This window comes from Giraffa tippelskirchi, chromosome 5 (assembly GCF_054371585.1).
Source record: "Giraffa tippelskirchi isolate mGirTip1 chromosome 5, T2T-mGirTip1v1.2.pri, whole genome shotgun sequence".
NCBI classification, from domain to species: Eukaryota; Metazoa; Chordata; class Mammalia; order Artiodactyla; family Giraffidae; genus Giraffa; species Giraffa tippelskirchi.
The window spans coordinates 23,378,107-23,392,370 of record NC_137279.1 but is presented as its reverse complement, the minus strand read 5'-3'; the positions used below and the strand labels follow the sequence as shown (position 1 = coordinate 23,392,370).

The window sequence follows — 14,264 nt, the reverse complement described above, 5'->3', positions numbered from 1 at the left end:
CCAGGGTTTAGTGTCTCTCTGCCCACTTGTCTGTCTGTTGGCCTATTCTTGTACATTTTTTCTTTGTGTCTCTGGAAGTAGAGGTGACAAGAGGGCTATTTCTTGTGGCACAGTCCTTTTCTTATAATCTTTGGTCTCTGTTCATGTCACCTGGAGTGCCCTATATGTATTTTGTATCCATACTCTTATAAATCAATGTGACAAGTGCCTCCCACTAGCCTCAACCTACAGATCATACAGTTATTCTGTGTGGCTCTATATTTGACCTAGGTATACCCTGGCTAGCTCCACTCTTATTTGGAATTTACATATTGTTGTAAAACAGGCAAACCTGGCATTGTTTTGTCTTGCCTGAGCAGCAGAGTGGCGTGATTCTGTCTGCTCTGTTATGAACCCAATCGCCCACCATACTTCTTTGACCATTTTAATGCAGATAAAACATATAAGAAACTACATATATAGAATATCTGCTTAGATGTAGTTAGCTTGCCATGTCATGACTATATCCCCACAAGAGAAGGAGGTATCCTGTCCAGTCCAGGGGACAGAGCCCTGGAATAAGAAGTGGAGACCAGGTTCTTGTTTTAAGTCTGCCACCAACCAGCTGTCTGATATCATTTAAGTTCACTGAGTCTTATTCTCTATAAACTAAACAAACTAAATGTAAAATGAAGGGTCATTCTCTGTGAATCTGAAAGTCTTTTGTAGTTCCAACAATCCATGCCTCTAAGAATTTTGAAGTAAAAAGAATGGTAAGATCATAGTCTTATTAGCCAAAAATGTGTCATCTATCATTAAATCTGATGAATGATTTGAAAAAATTCTCTTTGATGTTGAAAAATGAAGACAAAGGAAAGGAATGTGATTAAACATTTTATGTATATGTATATGTATATATATATATATATATATGTATATGTCCTCTTGAGTGATATAGTTAGGGAAAACATCAGTGGTATTAATAACTCCTAGAAAACTAGAACTAGTCAGGCACCTCTGGCAACTTAGAAAAGTTAATTTTTGGATTAATAAAATAAAATACCACTTTGATGAATGGAAAGAAATCCTAAGATCCTTTTCAGCTGAAAATGTTTAAGGAAAATTTTTCTCAATGAATAGGTTATGCACGGTGTTTTTGTGTTACATCTCTGAAAGTCAGAGGCTGAAACCATGCAGGCCAACTTTTGGGGCCTCTGCCTGCACAGAATGAAGCTGTGGATTGACTATGAGACTGATTGGCTTTAGCTTTTCTTGTGTCCTAAACAGAAGCCCCAACTTTTTGAAAGTCTAGGTTTTCAGACTCACTGAAGTCACAGCTTGCTAAAACCGAAAGCTTTTTGAGCAGAGAGCTGGGCTGTGGCTGCTCCCTCATTCTCCTGTCATCCAAGGCCTAGGAACCAGGCTTGGGGCCATTCTTGTTAAACAGTCATTACCACACCTTTGTGAAAGAAATGTTCTGTAGCCTGCCAAGTGCCCCTTTGTGTCCTTAATGGCATGGAGAGAGAGACAGAGATTGTGTGTGTGGGGGGGTGGCTTTCTTGCTGCCCCAATCCTAAGTCGAGGGTGTGGGTATGCCACATGAAGCTGTTTGGCCTTCTGACAGGTGGGGGTTACCTTTGGAATGAAGCTGATCTCCCACCCATCAAAGGAGAATGAGAAGGGCTCCCACTGCACCTCCACGGTGGTCTCTGTGATCGTCTTGAATCGGAGCCCTTGAGGCGTGGAGAGATCTGGAACACAGCAATGTGGGTGATGGTGTCATGGCTAGCCCTGGCAGGGGCAGAGAGCATTACCTGGGCTCCCTCCACGCCATGGGTGCCGTGGCGTGTGATGGGCTATCCCAATCTCATTACAGACGTGCTGGTTTCCAGGCAAGGGGTGGGCCCAGGCCACTGTGATGTTGGCGCTCAGTGTGAGCAAATGGAGGAGTAAACCTAACGAACACCTAACAAATACTTTTTATGCTTTCTATTCCATAATAGGTTGATGTTAAAATCCAAAAGTCATATTTCCCTTTCCTTACTAAGGTGTTGAGTCTTGGCATTTAACATAATGCCTTTTTCAGAGAAACCAAAAGCCGTCTTTGGAGGCTTTAAGGGTTTCCGAGAGGCGGTGTGAAGGTTAATGTCACTGTTCCTTCTCACACCCGGGAGAAGGGGGCACAGAGAGAATTAGCGAAAGGCGTGGAGCAAGCCACCTTCAGAATAGAGACTGGAACGCTTTTCTCCATCCCTTGATGTGCACTAAGAATATCTTGTGTAGCTCAAATCACCACCTCTAGGATGGCCTGAAATTTCCGTTTTGTGTAGCAAAATGTGTAGCCAAGCCAAGCAAGGGCATAAATCAGGGACAGTAACGGATACTGGGGTTTCTGCTTTCACTCCATGGGTTCTTGCTTTTCTTTCTCCAGCTGTTGCTTGGTTCTCTCTTCCCTCTCTCCCTCACTCACCTTCGCCTCAATCTTGTGTTTAGTTCCTCTCCTAATTGCACTCCCCACACCCCCCCACCCTTCCCGCCCCCAAACACACACATGCACGCACAGGTGGAAGTGGGCTGGTCCTAATGGAGTTCCAGTTACCAGCCCTGAAATACGACAGCACGACTTTTCTCAGTTCTCCAGGGAGCCTGATCCCATTTTAGCTGCGCCTCTCCTGGGACCTTCCCATTGGAAGACTGACAGATTCTCATCCTTCTTGTTTGGAAGCTTCCTCAGGCTTCTTGGTGAAAGGCAGGGCGGCTCCTGAACCCACTTGAAGGTGTGTCAGGTGAGTTTACATGATTCTGTCCTTGTCACCTGGGAGCTTGCCCGAGGGGATGCCCTGAGTTGGCAGAATAAACGCCATGGGAGATGGAAACCTCACCACGGAGCGTGGTGCTCGTGGATCAGAGCAGAGACGCCTGGGAGTCGGGCCAGGCTCTCGCTGTAGTGACTCATCCCGGAGCAAGGTGGGAAAGCAGCAGATGGTGACCTGCCTCTCTATGCGATCACTGCAGATATTTTAAACTGGTTCTCAGGCACCAGAGGAATTGAAGGAAAAAAAAAAAAGGTCAGATATAAACAGAGATAATTATAGGCATATTAAAAAAAGTCAGCATTCAGAGGGGGGAGTCCAATATTCTAACAGGATCTTTGTCACCTGAAAAGCAAGGGGACAAAATGACTTCTTAAATCCTTTCCCCTCTGCCTGCCCTATGCTTGCAGCACAACTCAGGACCTTGGCCTCCACGAAGCCTTCCAAGCCAGCTCTTTCTACTTCATGCGTCTGTGCTCAGTTGCTTCAGTCGGGTCCAACTCTTTTCGACCCTATGGACTGTAGCCCTCCAGGATTCTCTGCCCATGGGATTTCCCAGGCAAGAATACTGGAGTGGGTTGCCATGAGCTCCTCCAGGGGATCTTCCTGACCCAGGGATCCAGCCCCCATCTCTTATGTCTCCTGCATTGATAGGCGGGTTCTTAACCATCAGCACCACTTTCCTACTTCAACCTCTTCTCATTCTGAACTTTCTTGGCATTTGTTACCCAAATACCATCTTGTCATTTGAGACCTACACCAAATGGACTTGGATTGCTCATCCCATACTTGGTGATAAGTCTCATTTACCAACCCAGGGGCTGATGTTTCACGGTCACCTCTTGTTCTGCTTTTCTGCCACTACTAAAATCTCTGTGTGAGGTAATAAAAAAAGTTAAGTATTTGGTCTTTGTCCTGACACAACAGCTCCTAAAACCCTAGGAATCCCCAGAGGGAAAAGAGTATCTTTTGTATGATTATGAGATAACTGGTAACCTGGGCCTCCTAGATAGCTGGTCTGAAGAAAAACCCAGGAGTGATTTAGAGAGAGGGTTGGAAATCCGCCCCCAACCTCCAGTGAGAGGAAAGGGGCTGAGTTGAGTTAATCACCAGTGGCTAGGAGTTTACCAATCATGCCTGCATAATAAAACCTCCATAAAGGCCCTAAGCAATGGGGTTCCAAGAGCTTCTGGGTTGGTGAACACATGGAGTTACTGAGAGAGAGGTGCCTGTACAGAGAGAGAATATGGAAACCCTACACACCATACTTTGCCCTATGTGTGTCTTCCATTTGGCTGTTCTTGACTTGCATCTCTTCTAAGAAATTGGTTATAGAGAGCAAAGTGCTTTCTTGAGCTCTGTGAGTTCTAAGGAATTACCAAAATTAAGGAGGGGTTGTGGGAACCCCTTAAATGTAGAGCTGGCTATTCAGAAAACCTGTGACAACCTGGGACTTGTGGCTGAAAACCGATGTGGAAGCAGCTCTGAGAGACTGAGGTTTTTAGCTTGTCGGATCTGATGCTAACTCCAGGTGGATAGATATTGCTGCTGCTGCTGCTGCTAAGTCGCTTCAGTCGTGTCCGACTCTGTGCGACCCCATAGACGGCAGCCCACCAGGCTCCTCCGTCCCTGGGATTCTCCAGGCAAGAACACTGGAGTGGGTTGCCATTTCCTTCTCCAATGCATGAAAGTGAAAAGTGAAAGTGAAGTTGCTCAGTCACGTCCGATTCTTCGCGACCCCATGGACTGCAGCCTACCAGGCTCCTCCGTCCATGGGATTTTCCAGGCAAGGGTACTGGAGTGGGGTGCCATTGCCTTCTCCGGGATAGATATTGAGTTGAATTGAATTGTATGATGCCCAGCTGGCATTTGAGAGCTGGAGAAGTGGGGTTGGAAAGACAAATGAAGAATTCTGAGGTATATAAAGAAAACTAAATAACAGCCCCTTCCCATCTCTTTCTTATTCTGCTCTTTGATGTAATTAATGTTAATAGTTGGTATGCAATCTTTTAAAATGTTTCTGTTCTTAAATAAGCATACAAAATATAGATACATACCTATAGCAGTGTCTCTGTTATAAATAAAAAAGAGAAACTTCCATTTCTCATAGAAAAGGGTTTAGCATGTTCTCTGTCTCTCTTTTGCCCATTGAATCTTCCTAAATGATGCTTTAAAGATTCAATGTTTATAATTGAAATGGACCATCAGGGTATTTTACTAAACAAAAGATTACAAAGAAATAATGCCACCTCTCTCTGAGGAGAAGTGGGTGTTTTCAGTTGTGGTTTTAAATAAGATTTTTTTTCCCACTGTGCTATACACTTGCCATCTGTGATATATACCATTTAGCACTTGCTTATTATATGTGCTATTTCATGTCTGCTGGTTTTGAATCTCTAACTAGATTCAAAGTCTGTGTAAGTCTCATACTTTCCTTGACTTCTAATCAGACTCAAGCTTATGACAAGTCAAAACTCCACAATTAAAGTACTTTTTGTCCTTTCGGCTCTGTAATAGATAGGGGCTGTCTGGGGTGTGGAAATTCTGCTCTTTTGGAAGTGTCTTTTTAATGATGTGCCCTTTCCTAAGTGGGTCACGTTGGAAATCCTTCCCCTTGAGAGAAATGATAACTGCAGGCATCCCTGAAGAATTAAGAAAAGACACTACCATCGTGATGCCCATGATCTCATGTAGGAGAAAAGAAAAATGAAGCAGGAGGGGTAAATGGTACGTACGGGTGGCCACCTTGGCAGTGATGGGAAGGCTGAGGATGTTGCTAATGACAGCGTAGACGCTGATGTTGTAGGTGAGACCTGGCTCCAGCTCTGAGATGGTGACGCCACTCCAATCTCCAGGCACCCGCTGCTGGAGCTGGAGGCCCCCCAGGGCCGTCGGCTGGTAAGAGATCACATATTCCGTCACTGCCATCGGCCCGTCCCATTCCAGCTCAATGGACCTGTCGCTGATACCAGCCACTCGCAAGTCCTCTGGAGGGGCAACTACCAGGAGGCAATACACAGATAGCATGAGCTCAGAGGTCTGCCTTCCCCATGCTGGACTCAACTTCCTTCCTCACCTCTCACCCCACATGCCCTGTCTGTATGTTCTCAGCTCACTGACTTGGAGTGATCGGGAAGTCCCTTGGCAGGCAGGTTCTTGTCTTTTCTGTGTTCAGTACTCTCCTCTCTATAGGGCCCGGAGTTAGCAGTAGGCTGGAGCCTGCTCCTACTGGCTTGGAAAAGTTAGTTGTCAAATTTTGCAAGACATTTTTAAATAGTCATTGTGAAAGATTAAATTGTCTAAACTTAGAATTAGATAATTATCTCAAGAACAAAAGTAAGAAATACTCCAAACTCATCACTGGCAAATGACTTCACTACATTTTACTATTATCTGTGCCCTTAAGGCAGTTTACCTGTGTTGTATCTCTTTGGTAGAAATAGTGCATGCATGCTCAGTTGCTAAGTTATGTCAGACTCTGTGATCCCATGGACTGTATCCAACCAGGCTCCTCTGCTCACGGGACTTCCCAGGCAACAATACTGGAGCAGGTTGCTGTTTCCTCCTCCAGGAGATCTTCCTAACCCAGGGATCGAACCCGTGTCTCCTGCATTACAGGCGGGTTCTTTACCACTGAGCCACTGGGGAAGAAATATTGCTTTGGCCAAAAAGTTCATTTGGGTTTTCCATAAAATGGGTGGAAAACTCAAATGAACTTTTTGGCCAACCCAGTACTGTTTGATTGTGTTCTAGTGCACAGCTGTTTCCAACTCAACGTTTAGTGACTTCACGCTGGTAGTTTGAAACTGGCCATGGAGGGAGTATCTATACCACGGGAGCTGGCAAATGTTACAAAGTGGGGCTTGTTATTTTTTCCCTCAGAGAGCTGGTTGTTAGATATTTAACAGCATATGTTGGCTAATATTTTTGGTAGTTTAATAAATTATTGTTATCAGATTACTCTGGAAATGTAACTTGTGTTACACAAATTTTTGTTAACCTTGATATAGAGGATGATGACAAAGAAGCATCCCTGTTCTACTTCTCAAAGACTATTCATAGACTCACCAAAAATGAAACCTCATTGCAATAGCCTTTCATGTATGGTTCCCTTGGGAAGTGAAGATTCACTGGTAGTGGGGGTATTAAATAATTGAAACTTTAAGACCAATTAGGAAGTTAATACCAGTGTGCCTGTAATTGGACCTGCCCGTAGATGAAATCAAAGATCAGGCCAGTATTTAAATAGTCATAATTAACTTATAAATTTATGTGTAGTGGAGGCTTCGGTTAGCTTAAGTGTGTCACTGGTGTTGAATTTCTGAGAATTCTCACTCTTTCCCCCTTACACGAGCAGAGGACTGAGGACTGCTAGTCACGGGGCCATGTGAGTGGGAGGTGCTTGCTCTCTCTATGGTACTCAACCTCAAATCCTCATCAGAGGCAGAAATGAAGACTCATATGATGGGCATTAGGAACATATATTTGCAGTATTGGGCATTTGCTTCAGGAACTATTCACGACATGAAACAGTCTAGATAGCAGAATTACTTGTGATTTAAGAAGTCATATGTTGACCAAAACAAACAAACAAAATTAACGTTATTTTTAACAATTTATATAGCTAGATGGATGTAAATGAAATTTAAATAGTTAAAGTTTCAAATAACTTGTAAGCCTGTATCGTTTCTAACTCTGACATGATTAGAGCTTTGAATTCCACTAAGATCTTTGAGTTAGCCTGTATAATGCATACCGAATGACTGTTGGACCAAAGAAGGAACAGTTGATTTTTGAACCTATCAGTAATTTTTCATGATTATATTAATTATTTATTATGCACCAAGCACTAGGTTAAACATTCTGACATGGATTTTCTCATCTCATCCTCTCATCAACACTATGGGATCAGTATTATTTTTACCCCTGTTTTACAGAGAAGAAAACTGGGTCACACAATCAGCAAATACAGAAGCTAGGATTTGAACCCAGGTGCAATGATTTTAGAAACTCTAAGCCAGTGTGCAATATGACTTACATTTGCATAGCATCTCAGTCTATAAAACATCACCTAGCTAGAATTTTTTTTAAAAAAATTATTTAATAGCAGCTCTATGAGGTAGATTGGGAAGATATAATTATTCCATTTTTACAAATGGAGAAACAGACTCAGGCAAAAGGGCTTGCCAAAAGTAAGGGAGTTGGGTCATAGCTGAACTGATCATTAAGCGGAGGTCTTCTACACTTGGTCTACACTCTTCTACCCTGGATGTTCTTCCCCCTACAATTTGTAGGACAGATTATGGATTGTGCTAGATGCTTTCTTTCATTTGTACAGAGCCTCAAAAATAAACTACATCAGCAAATAATTCAGACTGTCTTTTAGGATGGAAATTCCAGACTGGTGCTTATCTTAGTGGTCAGAACTTCTTTTAAGAAGGATTCTCTAGTGCCTGCCTTTTGTGATTCAACACATTAATTCCAAGTTTCCAGTGCGGGACTCCTCCTGTCATGGTGACAGAAATGGCCATTCCAAATTTCATCATCAACAATTCTTACGGCATTCAGAACAAGTCAGCAAATTCATTTTTTGTTCCTTTTTCCAGAAAACAAAGCTAATCACGACAATAGAGAATGATCCAACCAGCACATTTGGGGATTTTAAAGTTAAAAAGACTGCAGAAGGATTTTCTCATCTTGACAACTTAGCTTGGCAAATTTTTTATCTTGAGACCTGAGCTTGGGTGGTGGGAAAAACAACCTTCACGTCTGATGAGAAAGAAGCAATAATGTCCGTGGTGGAAGAAGCATTCTTGAGAGCAGTGGCTCAGCAGTGGCTCACCGCTCACCCGATAATTCAGCAGAAGCTTTATACACTGGGCGTCAATAATTCTTATAAAATGAAATGATATTGAACTAGAAAAGCAAACTATAAAAGAGCCGTATGCCTTGATTCAAGGAATTTAGTGGGGCTACTGCAAAGTTTTCTTTTATTTATTTATCTTTGGCCGCATTGGGTCTTCTTTGCTGCGTGAAAGCTTTCTCTAGTTGCTGTGAATGGGGGCTACTCTTTGCGGCGGTGCGCGGGCTTCTAATCGCAGTGGCTTCCCTTGTTGCAGAGCACAGGCTCTAGGCACATTGGCTTCAGTAGTTGTGGCACACTGGCTTAGTTGCCCCATGGCATATGGAATCTTCCCAGAGCAGGGATCACACCCGTGTCCCCTGCATTGGCAGGCAGATTCTTAACCACTGGACCACCAGGGAGACCACACAAAGTATTCTTAGTCTTGCTTTCTTTGGGGCCCCAACTTGGAAACTCGTGGATGAGCAGGCAGTTAAAAAGCATTAACTGTAGCTTGAGGAACTGGAGTTGCTTATCTGCAAAGATGCCATGCTGTTTACTTTTTAGATCTGGCATCAATTTTACACATATGCGGTGAGAGCAGTTGGAATTAGTTCCATGAAGTGTCTTGCTCGGAGGAGCGAGTGAGGTCGGGTGCCAAAGTTCAGACTGACTGCAGTGCTGGCCGACACAGAGGCTGATGGTGATGAATCTCTGCAGGTCTGACCAAAGTCCAAGGAATGGCTTTCTGGATTGTTTCAAGCCCCAACTCTGGTGGTTCTTTTACCCTGCTTCTTCACAGGGGCTTGTGACCAGTTCACTGGCCACCTCCCACACTAACCTCCTTCACTGGGGGCACATGCAGACAAACGGTTGAACGAGCACCCCTATCCTGTCTCCAACACTTAATTTTTTTTTATCACCTGACAGAGCTCAGCTTTCATATGAAAAGACTATTTCTTTATGCATGTGGCTTTTACCATTTTTATTTTCCAATTCCACTCTACTTAACATCCTAGGGAGAATTGAAGAGTGCTAGAAGTTGGTAGGAGACCAGGGTTCTTATTCTTGTTTTGCCATTAATTAGCTGTCTGGCTCTGGAAAAATCTTCCTGTCTCCCAGGGCTGCTGCTTTTTCAGTTTGTAAAATGAGAAGCCCCGAGTAGCTTCTCTCTAAGGCCTGGTTTAGGTGTTCATATTCATTTTTCTGTTGTTGTGCTATTATCTTTACCCGGCCAGAGAATAGAGGCAGAAAGGTTGAGATCTGGTCTCATGGCCCACTGTGAGAAAGATCAAGGCTGGGAGTCAAATAGAGTGGTCTTGTCAACTGTCTTCAGTTGCATTCAAGCTCTAACAGCCTAAGGGACCTCAGAATGAAGTCCACACAATGGGCCTCCATTCTCCATGCCCTTGCCAGAGAGAAAGGAAAGTCAGGGAGTGAGTTGTGGCTCTCCTCAGTTTCACCTTCCCCACTCTCCTGTCTCTTCTCCTTCCTGCTGTTGGTGAGACGAATAGTAATGCTGGAGTGTGCGCATCTGGCCAGAAATGTCAAACAGCGGGTAAACAGCCCCTCTCCTGGAGCCATCTCGCCAAGAGCAGGAGAAGTAGCCCTTTAGATAATGACCTAGATATTTCTCTGGAAGAGACCCATGGCATTTGGTTTAAAAGACAAGCGTTGAGAGCAGCACCTCCAGCAATGAGTGGTGGCTCCATGGTTGCTATAGAAACAGATGGAAATTATGCAACTGTCCCTCCTCATGTGCTGTGGGAACCTATAAAGTAATTTATCTGGTTGTCCAAAAGTCTTCCTCAATCAAACGGCACAGAGGTAACGTATTGGAGGTAACAAGTAGCTCGTGGATTGAGTTCAGCCTAGTTGTAGTTATGCTAGCAGCTGCTGAGTCTTCCCCACGTGACCAGAAGGGCCATCTCCAGCTCAGTTTGAACCCTGGATCAGATTAAGGTTCTATTTACAAATGAATCCATCCCTGTGGAAAAGGAGGGTCAGGAAGAACATGACAGGTATGTACAATCCAACAGAGATCAATTTTATTGAGAAGAATGTGAACTATACAATAGCCACACATAGAGAAGGGCCCAAAAGAACCCTTAGGATTCTCTGATGGGGCTTCATGGAGCCTTGTATTGTGAGTGAGAACTGGAATCATGCTTCAACTTCCCCTTTCCAGCAATTACTTAGTGACCTTGGGTTTGTAAATGATGCGGCTTAATTTCTGCTTGAATTTTCCTTCTGAACAATTGATATAATGACTGTATTTTCAGAAAGATATTCAGTAAACAAAAGTAGAAGGGTACATGAAACCATTGACTATGGAAAAAATGGAGGAACATGAAAACATTTTTTTCCTAAGCAGTGAATTGTTGTTTTTTTCTTTACCTTGTTGCATTGATCTTTCAAAATAAATTTAATTTGCAGGTGCAGGAGACTTGTCTGACTGGTCTGGTGCCTAGGTGGGGATCACTGCTGATGCTCAAGAATAAAAGGCCTGGCCTCCCAGAATCTCCCCCTTAAACTGAGGTCAGAAATCTGATCAGAAAAATTCCTAGAATCAACTTATCAGAAGATTTAATAATGTTTGTTTCTTGTTATTTTTTATTTTAAATCTTTCCAAGGAGCCCTCTGAGCTGACTGTTACAGATTGTACTATGAATGAGAAGGATGAAGATCAATCACTCAATTTGTATTGTTTAAAATAGAAATTTATCAGTGACAGTCACTGATTTATTTAGAAGATGACGAGCAGTCACTGTGAGATAATGACGATAATCTGATTTGGGGCAAAAGAAAATGATTTCCAATGAGATATTGGTATGTTCTCACTGATGGACTTGTGTCTTCCTTTCGGGACATCACCCTTGTGTTGGTTTCCATGATGTAGACACGTGTGGGGTTGATTCCAGTTTGTTATATGTCCTCTGGAACAAAGTGAGTCTTAGCCTTTTAGTTAGACTGTGAGTTCTTGCTTAATGGAGGTCTTTAGTAATTTATTCCTGTTTACATGTAATTCCTTTCCTATAAACACTTTCATCCATGTGGATTCTAGATCATTTCATAAATTAATAACACTTTGCCATATGGAAGCTCCAAAAATAACCAGAGTGCCCAGTGAGTCTGATTATCACAGACTACGCCCCATCTTATGCCCTAGCGTTGTGAAAGAAGTGTCCTCAGGATATGGCAATGGGAAAGGGGAATATTTCAGAGCGGGTGGAGCTCTGGGAATTCCACTGAGTTAGAGAGGGGTCCCTTGCCTAAGGTGGTCCCCTGGCCTGACTCTCTGCTTTCTTCCATCTCAGGACAGTGAAATGCTGTCTCCATTATTACCAATGACTTTGTTCCAGCCTCAGGGTAAGATTCAACTTTCATCCCAAACTTGACCTTTTCTGGTTTCCACTCTTCTCCCCTTAAACCCGTGTTGTCAACTGTGATCGACTCAAGACATCACCTCTCTCGGAAAGCAGAGGAGCAAGACCCATTTGGCAATTCTTTGGCCTAAATTCGTCTTCCCTCCCATCTCTCTTCCCGCCTCCGGCTAGCTGGCTGGACCGCCCTTGCCAACGGCCCCGCGGAGCTCCCCTCCCTACCTGCCGAGCAGTCAGGGCCCTGGTAGCCCTCTTCACAGAGGCACAGCCCCTCCTGGCAGTGTCCTCGGCCACTGCAGGCGTTCGGACACCGCCGCTGGCCGCAGTCCTCACCGACGTAGCCCTCCTGGCACAGGCAGGTACCGTTGGCACAAGTCCCCTTCCCCGAACAGTCCCCGGGGCACCTCAGCTCACTGCAGTCCTCGCCCGTGTAGGCCTCTTCGCAGACGCACTCCCCATCCACGCACAGCCCCCGGGAGCTGCAGTCCGTCGGGCACCGGAGCTCTGAGCAGTCATCCCCACTGTACTCGCTGTCACAGACGCACTGGCCATCCACACACACGCCCCGACTGGAGCAGCCCAGGGGGCAGTAGGGCTCCGAGCAGTTCTTGCCAAACCAGCCTTGATCGCAGATGCAGCCACAGGACTCGAGGCTAAAGTTGCCGTGGCCACTGCAGTGAGGGATATAGTCCAGTTGTCCTGGAATGGCCAAGGAGAAGGTCAAAGGGCAGCTGGGGAACCTCCTGGCAATGGGGTATGGGGAGGGGGGCAGGCCGAGACCTTGGCTTGCTCACTGACCAGATTTGTGTTGCTGAGAGGGAAGCTCAAGCTAGCTTGGCACATCATCAGCTTCATTAATATTTTCACCTAATGTGGGTTGTGTGTGTCTGCCATAGTGTTGAGGGTGAGGACGAGTGAGTCCCCTGTCCTTTAGGAGCTCACCTGCAGTGTTTCTTGGCTTGGGTTCCCTAGAATGAAGATTCATGTGAGAGTGACTAATTGGGAGGTGCTCCCAGGAAAAAACTGGCCGGGGAGAAGGGGAGTCCAGGGAGGGAGGAGCCCAAGCCAAGCAAATTATCAGGCAAACTCCCAGGGTGGGTGACTTGGGTTCAGTCCTGCAGGGTCTTCTGGCCACAGGGCAAGCCACACCTCAACTGGGATGAAGGACCGTCCCTGGAGGGTGTCAATTCTCAGGCTTGTCTGTTCTCTACCTGGGGCAGGTCAAGGAGGTTCTCAGAGCCTGGGGGCAGTCCCTGACCAAGAAGCCCAGGTGCTGGCACTGGGGATTGAAGGGGATCGAAGGGGATGGAGGCTGAGTATCAGGCCTGTGAAGCAGGTCAAGGTCATATGTGCTGCAGATGCATCCTATTCCTCTCCTTCCCACCACCTAACTAACTGCTCCTCCTTCACAGCTCAGCTCCAAGGTCACTTCAAAGGCTTCCCAAATCTTGTCTCATTTGGTGACTGTTTGCTGTGATCTTTTTAGGATTCTATATGTATCTCCTGCCCTAGCCCTTATCATACAATAACTTGAGTGGTTAATTTATCTGTCGAGCACGAATCAGACAAACTTATTAAACGAACACCATACCAGTACCTGCTTGGCATCCTTCTTGGCACTTGGCCTTGGGGATAGGAAGTCAAGTAAGTTATGTCCTTGTTTAATTTTGCCACTTAATTCACCCCCTCCTCCCATGGCCCGAAAGGATACTATACTGACATTGGTTAACATAGATCTTCCTTATAGATCTTTTCACACCTTCCAGGGAACCTGGTGTGAAGCTGGTTTAAAAAAACAAACAAACTCACTTATAGAAACTATCAGCTTCCCAGGCATTGAAGACCCATGTCCATGGACACCTGTGTCTTCCCTGTATTCCCCAACTCCACTGAAAAGGTGAACTCACTAAGGAAGGAGAGTCTGAACACCTGGACTATGTCCTCTCAGTTTCAGATTGTTTTTAGTTTTGGTTATAAGGAGGAGGAGGTGAGAAAACCCAAGAAATATTTCTCTTCTCAAAGACTACCCCCAGTCTTGGTGTCTCAGAATGAATGTGTTGGACATCTCTCTGGGCATGTGGGCCATTTCTCCTTATTAAAATACCATTCCTGACACCTCTTTCATCCTTGGGCAAGGCTTGAGATATTAGACCCTAGAAAGGTAAAAGCTTGAACCCAAGATAGTAAGACACAGTCCTTTTCTCATTACAGACTGAATTGAATGGGTAGAACGTACTGTTTTGGGTG

At 44.8% G+C, this 14,264-nt stretch overlaps 2 protein-coding genes across 3 annotated transcripts in view; one reads left to right on the top strand and one right to left on the bottom strand.

Annotated features, from left to right (window-relative positions):
* LOC145507478 (uncharacterized) overlaps positions 1-14,264 on the top strand; it is a 301,802-nt gene that overhangs the window by 94,197 nt on the left and 193,341 nt on the right. The window lies entirely within an intron of this gene.
* Positions 1-14,264, bottom strand: part of TNR (tenascin R) — a 93,918-nt gene that overhangs the window by 78,204 nt on the left and 1,450 nt on the right. The window contains exons 2-4 of the mRNA XM_081494042.1: positions 12,240-12,716; positions 5,528-5,791; positions 1,615-1,730 (exon numbers count right to left, since the gene is read on the bottom strand). Of these exons, the coding sequence (XP_081350168.1) occupies positions 1,615-1,730; positions 5,528-5,791; positions 12,240-12,716 (857 nt within the window). The remainder of the gene's footprint in view (positions 1-1,614; positions 1,731-5,527; positions 5,792-12,239; positions 12,717-14,264) is intronic.